At 40.8% G+C, this 9,024-nt stretch overlaps 1 protein-coding gene across 5 annotated transcripts; it reads right to left on the bottom strand.

The window, feature by feature from the left end:
• Positions 1-168: 168 nt before the first annotated feature.
• nup54 (nucleoporin 54) lies at positions 169-7,756 on the bottom strand. 5 transcript variants are annotated; one of them, XM_067483672.1, is made up of 15 exons: positions 7,600-7,756; positions 7,073-7,180; positions 5,530-5,616; positions 5,218-5,382; positions 4,757-4,843; positions 3,829-3,987; positions 3,297-3,517; positions 3,013-3,200; positions 2,722-2,918; positions 2,578-2,632; positions 1,938-2,031; positions 1,547-1,654; positions 1,228-1,347; positions 823-933; positions 169-691 (listed from the first exon to the last, which is right to left on the bottom strand). In XM_067483672.1, the coding sequence occupies exons 1-15, from the start codon at positions 7,640-7,642 to the stop codon at positions 563-565; spliced, it is 1,872 nt and encodes a 623-aa protein (XP_067339773.1). In that variant the 5' UTR covers positions 7,643-7,756; the 3' UTR covers positions 169-562. The 5 variants fall into 5 exon arrangements, with proteins under 5 accessions (XP_067339773.1, XP_067339774.1, XP_067339776.1 ...); XM_067483673.1 differs by having other exon boundaries at positions 5,347-5,382; XM_067483675.1 differs by lacking the exon at positions 4,757-4,843 and having other exon boundaries at positions 5,347-5,382.
• Positions 7,757-9,024: the final 1,268 nt, after the last annotated feature.

The raw sequence follows: 9,024 nt of genomic DNA, 5'->3' as shown, positions 1-9,024 counted from the left end.
AGCCCTACTTTGATGAGATGTTGGAAAAGGCTTGTCTGAAGAGGTAAACACAGCCAATGTGAGAGTAGAAACACAATGGTTCAACCTATTGGGATACGAGCAAAAGGAAAAAAAGTGGCCTTGTGCATCAACAGAGCAGATGAAATGAAAAACCTGTTTTCAATTTAAATGAAATTTATTAATATTCTAACTGCATAAAAAAGAAATACAAAGACATTATTTACAATGTATTCAATGGAAACACACATTCAATCCCACAACGTGTTTACATGCCAGTCACAATCGTAGTCTCGTATCCATACTCTGATTTGACATAAGTGAAGCCAGCTATTATTAGCCACCTATCATTATGTTGGTACAAAACAGAATCCTGATAAACTTTCAAAAATAGTGCTAAAATATCAGTAATCACACCAAATACATTCACATGCTCAGCCCTCCTGTGATGAAACCTACAGCTTCAAGTTTAATCCAATACCATGGCAAGACAGGACATGCTGACTCGTCTTCTGAGGAGACTGACATTGGGAATGAAGGCGCACTGATGTGTGTAAGTGTAGACTCAGCTTAGGATGCCTCCTCTCATATGTCCGCTGTCAGTCAGCCCGTGCTCTATGAGTTTGATGTCTTCCAAGTCCTCTTTGATGACATTGATCAAATAACTCAAACCATCCTGCTGCTGTTTCAAGTGCTACAAATGAGAGATGAGGACAAAGTATTTCAGCTGGGCCAACTCTCATGGTCTACAGAGACAAGGACAAGAATCACAGGGAAAACGTGTAAATTAAATCAGGTGCCCTGTGTGAATGTTCTGCTTCTCACTTGTTTGATTTCTCTGAGAAGGTCGCCATCAACGCTGTAGCGCTCCTCTGATCTCACAGCACCAAAGTGGTTCTGCATTCGGATCTGGGACATTAATTCATTCAACCGACCCTGGAAGACAAGGCAAGACCAAAGCTGTGATATTACATATATAATAAATTTTTATGTATCTGTTTAATCTCTAACAGCTGCAAAAACTCTACAGTACTGTGTATTCATACTGTAAATGCACAAAGACCTTAGTGAAACCTGACAGCATTAGGATAAAATAACTAGACTATAATAAATACTGGTTGTAAAATCTCCCAAATGTGTTTATCCTGAATGACTATCCGATCAATGAATTAAAACCTGAGCACTTTAAGTACTATGGACTCACAACTCCTGAAGATTAGACAGACTTACTTTGAACTGTGTGGGTGCATTGAGTTCAGATTGAATGGTGTCAAGTTGCACTCTGAGATGCTCCTCATCCACTTGGATAGCATAACCACTCTTCCTCTGAATCTCCTGTTTAATCAGCACCTTTAAGAAAAACAGGAGGAATGATTCAAATGAGTGAACCTCTAAAGCGGATTTTGCAAAAAAGAAAAGAAAAAAAGTGCAATGATGTTAGTGCAGAATGTTCAGATATTATTCATTACAGTTTATCTCACAATTACTAGAAAAGCTAGACTCAAAATTTTTACAGGAGAAAGTGAGAAAGATGAAACGGCTACAGTACCTGCAGCACTCTGTGGGAGAGATCCATCAGCTTCCGCTTGTACTGGGTGATCTTGGCCACAGTTGTTGCCTGATTCTTCTGCAGTTCACTGATGTCATTGGAGATAATCTGCCAATTAATACATAGTTAATAAAAGTGTATGTTACCAGCAAGAGAAGACATCATGAAGTAAAGTAGTGTTATTAATAAAGATGAAACAATATTTGTAATTATTGAAATCTTGCCATTGAAAAAGAAAAAGGCCTCAATAATGTTGATGTATTGTGATCATATCCACCAGGACATTACATGGTTATTTCTGCTGCATTCTGAGTGGTTCAGCCTCTCTGTGTAGTGTATTAAGGCATTCAATGAACTAAGACTAACAGTAATAGAAAGGGTCTTCACTTACATCAACTCTAGTTTGGTGCTGTTTGGTCATCTGCTCTTGGATCTGCAGCCTACGAAGGAGCTCCCTAAAACCCACCATGGGAACTGGGATTAACCTGGAGGAAACAGTGTTATTACAAACGGTCCATGTGGCCGTGCCGTACTATATGACCCAATGTCCTCCCCAATGATTAGACTTTCGTCATAACATCAGTATTGATATTTGTTGATGGTTATATGATATGAGTTGCATGATGACACAGCCTGGCATTATGTGGGCAAAAACTTGTACAATGTGTTTCATCAAAGCTTTTGAACACATTTATCAGTTAATTAATATTGGTTACGAGCACAACTTTACAATTAAAGTAGAGAGTTTTAAAGGTCACAACACCCCTATTCAGCATTTCCACAATAGTTTAAAGGCCATTAATATATTATTTTCATTTAACTGTGAACCACAATATTGATGTGTTAGTGGACCCAGTCTCAATTGTATTAATGGGAATAGATGGTGTAATTTAGTACAACTAACTGCTACAAAAGGTGGAGATATTTTAAAATTGGGTAAGTAAGTAATCTACAGAAACGCCCATTGTAAAGTTCTCTACTTCCTGACACGTTACCAACCCTAATCAAAACTCGTGTTCATGTTTTCATACTTCTCTGGGTCAGGGTTATCCACCTTGGCCTGTTCCCAAATAATAGGGTCCACTCCTAAAGTAAGCGAGAGACAACATCTTTTTTTACCATTTACAAAAATTAAAATCACAGAGGTTAACACAAACATGCATGCATGCACTTACCTGCAGGTGCATTTTGCAGCAGCTGTTTGAGCTGTGCTGGAGAAAGCTCTGTGCGTGTGATGGACATGGCCACTCCAATCTGTGTGAGCTGGACCTTAACGTTCGCCTGCTCCAGATAACCAAAGAGTGTGGTGGAGGGAATCCGCTTAGAGGTGCCATTAGGAGAACGCTCCACCACATAAATGACGACCTCTGTCCTGGGAAACAAAAATCACTCATTTGTTTATGATGAGCACTAGGACTTAGGAAAGCAGTTGTGCTGTAGCCGTAGTGTACATGTCAGAAACGTACTGGTCATAAGGCAGAGACTTTACACCATCAACATTGACAGTGAGTGTCTGATTGCTTCCCAAGATTTTATGAAGTGATTCCACAAGCGGCTGCTGCTGTGCTCGCACATCCGCTTCCTTTTTATTAAGAACCAAGACCACAAAACCATCTTCATCCTTACAAACTGGGACACAGCTATAGCCCACTGCCTAAGAAACACAAGACAGACAACTGCCATTTCATATGTGAAATGAAAATAACCAAACATCAATTCAAACCACTCTGCTCAGCTTTTTCACCATTACCTTAAACCTGCAGAAGGGGTTTTCCTGGGTGAAGTCCACAGGTGGGTTGTTGTTGCTGTAGTAGCCCTTCCCAGTACCCCAGTAAGCTTGAAGTTGGTTCCATTTGGCTAAAATTGAGTCACGTTCATCTCCTAACAAGGTGGGAGCTGACAGAGCAGTGACCTGCTGATATAGATGGGTAGGCTGACCCTGTTGCTGGGCCTGATGGCCAAACAAGCCTCCTGGTAGGAAAGCACGTAAAATGAAAAGTCAATCACTCATTCTTCACCAATCAGAAAACATCTTTTGTTTTACTCAACCATGTTTTACTCATTTCCAGCCTTGCACACTGTTCAATTGATGATGACTATAAAACTGACATCATTGACTTTCTGCTTGTTGTTGCCCTATGCAGCAGCGAGGGGTGTACAGCATGGTTGGTAAAGAATTAAGTTGGAAGGTGGTGTGTGTGAAAGATAGATATCAGCTTCAATCATCTGCAACAGTTGCCTTGTTGAGGTCATGATCTTCACACAAAAACAATGAGACTCACCTTGCTGCTGCTGAGTTGCCTGGATATTAAAACCCCCAAATCCACCGAGGCCAGTTGTTCCTAATCCAGTTCCAAATCCTGTGGCCCCAGAAGCAGTCCCAGCGCCGAGCCCAGTGGAGAACCCAAACCCTTTGTTCTGCGTGTTACTAAACAGGCCTCCTATAACAAAAGCATGTGCCAACACAATTATAAAATGTTCCTATAGGAACAAGATGAATGATTTGCACAATTTCAATGAGGATGGCTGGCAGCAGTAGCACAAAATTGTCACACATATTAATCAACACCTCCCTGAAACAGTTTGAACAATAACTCAATATTTTCACCTTCATGGAAAAAGGATTATACGCATGACTGTTGCTTTAGAACACAGCAGTTTTCGCTAGATGTTCCTAATAACAAGGTAAATGAGCAGGCAATGTGATAGACTGGCAGCTATGTACTGGCATTTATAACAAAGCTTATTGGGTAGCATCTGCATATTTAGTCTTTATTCCTTACCATTTAGAATATTCATATTAAACATTTATAGCAGGGCGCCTGGTGGATCAATGGGTAGAACATTGGGTTGTGATGCAGAAGGCCACCGGTTTGAATACCGCAGGTGCCATCAAAGGCCAACCGGTCCCGAGTCCGGATAAAATGGGAGGGTTGCGGCAGGAAGGGCATTCGGTGTAAAAACTCATGCCAAATCAACGTGCGGAACAAGTTCCGCTGTGGCTACCCCTGAAGGGACACGCCGAGGGCCGTTGATCCTAAACATTTATAGGATTGTTTTTGTTCCTTTTGTATTGTAAAAATCTGCATGCAGCACCTAACCAAACCCAAATGCCAAAGCAAATTCTTGCCTTGTATTGCACATAAATGTAAATGGCAACAAAACAAGAAATAATTCAAGTTTCAAACTAAAAGCAGCTGCACTGCTGACCTGTGGTGTTAGAGGGACCAGCAAAGCTAAAAGTTGATCCTGGTGCAGCAGCAGTTGTTGTAGTTGTCCCAAATCCCCCAAATGTGCCTAGAAAAACAAATTATAAAAAGCAAATAATGAGATAGAAGCGGTGACAGAAATAAAAGGTGAAAATGATATATTGATTCGATATATGGCAGATGACAAAAATCTTGCTTGAATATGCTTTAAAAAGAAGAAAAAACTTCTGTCTCACACATAAGGTGAAAATATACTAGCTTTTAACAAGCATCAAATGAGGCGAGAGAACAATTTAACATTTTGTCTCATCATGCAAATGGAAAAAACAGTGTATCATGTTTTATGAGAGAAATCGCCACATGAAATGAAAAAGCACAGCAACACACAAATGTGAAAACTGATGGAAATGTGTGTTTACAGACACAGACTCTACTCAGTAATTAATTAAAAAGGTCCTCTACCTGTGCTAGCCAGGCTATTACCAAAATTGAAAACAGTGCCAGTGGTGGTTGCTGTACCAAAGCCCCCCACATTAAAGCTGACTGCTGCTGGGTTAGCATTTAAACCAAACCCCCCAAAACTAAACCCACCAGCCGTGGTGTTTCCAGCTCCCAGCCCCCCAAATCCTGCAGCCAGTGCAGGCAGGCAGCAAGAAAAAGAGAATGAGATGTAGGAGTTAACTGGCACATATTGAGGGCTCGTATAGGTTCATTCATTGTAAATACATTTTAAACATTACAGAAGATACATGCTCTGTACATAAAATGACTTACCTGTGTTGGTGGAGCCAAAACTAAATCCTGTGGCTGGTGCAGTAGCAGTGGTTGTGGCAGCTGAGCCAAAACCTGGGGCTGTAAGAGCTGAGAAAGAAGAAACAAAACAGTCAGTAAGTCCACAGTTGTATTTGAGGTTTAGGTGTGTACCTGGAAAGAGCCAACTTATATGCATAACTTTGCTTTGACTTTGTAATAACACACAGTAATTCAAATAATATCTGACATACAAAGAAGAATCTCTTCATCCTACTTTAAATCCAGATATTATATATACATTTTCTTTAAAAATGCATTCACAAGCTCACTCTTCTTTAAAATTGTAGTTGGTTATACTGCAGTCATACCATAGGGAGCAAACAAAGAATTATGGAATATGCCAGAATGATTTTAAAAGACTAATATTAATATCAGATAATTTATTCACCCATTATCTTAAATCCTGGGGCTGATCTCAGCTGTCACTGGGCCTGACAGGTTGCCACCTTATTACAGGGCTGACACAGAGAAACTTAGGGTGACGGACAATCATTCATATTCACACCTTTGGGCAATTAGGGGTCACCAATTAATCTAACATGCATGCAAAGTGTTTGGACTGTGGAAGAAAACCAGAGGACCCAGAGAGACCTGCCCCAGAAACCTATAATCGGTGGCACATAAGGACGAACCACACTGTGCTGCCATATATCAGATTTTAAAAAGTTATTACAAAAAGAGCTGCAAAATTCCTATGTTTGTCAATGCCCACTTTAAAGCAAAATCGCAAGTACATAGGGGGAAAAAATGACATCGAAATTGTGAGTGATCATATTTTGCTTTTAAAACAGACCAAAGTCACACTTTTTTTGTTTCTTTAGTTAGGTAGTTTGTTTCAAGTATCAAGGAGAAATTTCCATGATTGTTCTGTGTTGGTTTAGGTTTAGGGATTGTTTTTAATATTGGGGAATAATTGTTGGCCAGGTATGTATGTGCCCACAGGAGTTTCCCCTGTGTTTGGTCTACTTGTTTTATCAAGGTAGTAGTCAAAAGTTGAGTGCGTAGCTGTGGAGGTACGCAGCTTCATATTCGTTCTGTGAAATTACTTTGAGAAACCTTTTCCGTGGAATTACTTTGTGGTCAGCTCAGCTTTGTGGAACATGGAATTCAATAAATGTTCAGTGTTTGTCATGCAATGATCTCTGGAGAGGATAATCTTTGGACCACCTTGACAAGTGTCTTTTGCCTCTTCATATATTCCCAGAATGACTGCACAACAGAAATCAGTTTTAATAGGGGCCATAACATCTGCTGTACAACTCTGTATTCATGTTGCGGTACCGTTAGATTTTTCTTTATGATTGTAGCTATAGGCACATTGTCATGCCGCATAATATAGACTTGAAATGTGTAGCTTCGAATGTAGCCAATATTTTCAAAGTTAATCTAGTAAACGAAAACATATCCCATACTGTACATACGGGAATAACAACAATAGTAACAACGCCACAAGCAAGCAGCTGAGATTAGAACCGATGTCTGAGGATCATAGCTCTGGACTTACTGCCGAATCCGGATGAGGCGGTAGTTGTGGTGGCTGCGGGGCCAAAGCCAAAGGCTGTTGACGCTGCGGTCTTGGCACCAAACGAACCGAATGAAAGCCCGGAGGTGCCTTAACAAGAACAGAGAGCGATTTAAAGGCTGCATGTTATGACGCAGGACGGCAGCTCACATGGACAACAACGTATTTCCTGGTCAAAGCAGCTAACGCTAGCATACGATCGTAACAGTAACGTTACACATAATGAAGACTAACTAGCAACGAAGCGTTGTAACATTAAAGCTCACTTTAAAATGAGGGTGACCAGTTAACATTCGTCACATATAGAAACATGTACAACATTTGAAATAAAGTATATTGTTAGCCGTTAGATGACTGTTAGCGTTAACTAGCTTAACGTCAGCTATGGTTGAGTCGTCAAGGCGCCGCCTCTACTTAAAGCAAACTTATACACACCGACACAAGGGTATTTTGACAATATGCGTATGACACATTACTACTTTTATATACAAATGAATTATAATGCCTACTTGGCGCTGTGTTGCTCGCGGCACCGCCAAAACTGAACGCCATGCTGCCTATCACCAGAAACGATTCTTCTTCGGCTTCATCCTGAGCTTCGGCAGGAAACAAACATCGTGACGGCGCATTACCGCCACCCCGAGTCCGGACAAGACATTGCAGCTGTCTGAAGTATAGCGATAACACGTTTTACCATTTGCTGTTTTTATGCAGTAAATACAATGTGTACTTCGATATTTGTCAAGAATATTTATGCACGGTCCAATTTCATCTTTGCAAATTGCATGAAAAGATTCACTCTCACCACAAACCTGGCGTGCAAAAATCTTCATTTGCATCCTGCAAACAATAATTGTTTAATATAATATTCCCTAATTTTAATCAGAAGGTACTCCTAACCACTAGTATTCTCAGATGCCCTGTAACAAAAGTTAAATTACATTATGTGAAATCCCACAATCCATGAATACAGTACATGCAGAAAATATTCCCATAACTTTTTCCACATTTTGTTATGTTACAGCCTTATTCTAAAATGGTTCAAATTCATTATTTTCCTCAACATTCTCCAAACAATACCCCATATGTATTTTTAGGCAGTTTCTCCCCTTCTTCTTTGCAGTACCTCTTAAGCTCCATCAGGTTGTATGGGGAGCGTTGGTACACAGCCACTTTCAGATCTCTCCAGAGTTGTTCAATCGGGTTCAGGTCTAGGATTTGGCTGGGCCTCTCAATGACATTCAGAAGGTTGTCCCATAGCCACATCTTTGTTATCATGGCTGTGTGCTTAGGGCCGTTGTCTTGTTGAAAGATGAACTGTTGCCCCAGTCTGAGGTCCAGAGCACTCTGGAACAGGTTTTCATCAAGGACATCTCTGTACATTACAGCATTCATCTTTCCCTTGATCCTGACTAGTCTCAGAGTTCCTGCCACTGAAAAACGTCTCCACAGCATGATGCTGCCACCACCATGCGTTACTGTAGGGATGGTATTGACCAGGTGGTGAGTGGTGCATGGTTTCCTCCAGACATGACACTTGGCATTCAGGCCAAAGAGTTCAATCTTTGTTTCATCAGACCAGAGAATTTACATTCTCATGGTCTGAGAGTCTATCAGGTGGGCTGTCATGTGCCTATTACTGAGGAGTGGTTTCTGTCGGGCCACTCTACCATACACACCTGATTGGTGGAGTGCTGCAGAGATGCTTGTTCTTCTGGAAGGTTCTCCTCTCTTCACAGAAGAATGGTGGAGCTCTTTTAAAGTGATCATCAGGTTTACCTTCCTGACTAAGGCCCTTCTCTCTTGGTCGCTTAGTTTCTCCACCCTTTCCCAGATTTGTGCCTTGATACATTCTTGTCTCTGAGGTCTACGGATAATTCCTTAGACTTCATGTGTTAAGTTTGTGCTCTGACATGCACTGTTACCTGTGAGAC

This window comes from Channa argus, chromosome 18, assembly GCF_033026475.1.
Source record: "Channa argus isolate prfri chromosome 18, Channa argus male v1.0, whole genome shotgun sequence".
In the NCBI taxonomy this organism is placed as follows: domain Eukaryota; kingdom Metazoa; phylum Chordata; class Actinopteri; order Anabantiformes; family Channidae; genus Channa; species Channa argus.
This window is presented reverse-complemented; position numbering and strand designations above follow the sequence as displayed.

Excerpts from the sequence above, each read along its gene's own strand:
- nup54 (XM_067483672.1), bottom strand. The coding sequence starts at position 7,642 with ATGGCGTTCAGTTTTGGCGGTGCCGCGAGCAACACAGCGCCAA. Across the intron at positions 2,919-3,012 it reads AAGTCTCTGCCTTATGACCA|GACAGAGGTCGTCATTTATG; the intron begins GTACGTTTCTGA and ends TTTGTTTCCCAG. Across the intron at positions 692-822 it reads TTCTCAGAGAAATCAAACAA|CACTTGAAACAGCAGCAGGA; the intron begins GTGAGAAGCAGA and ends TCTCATTTGTAG.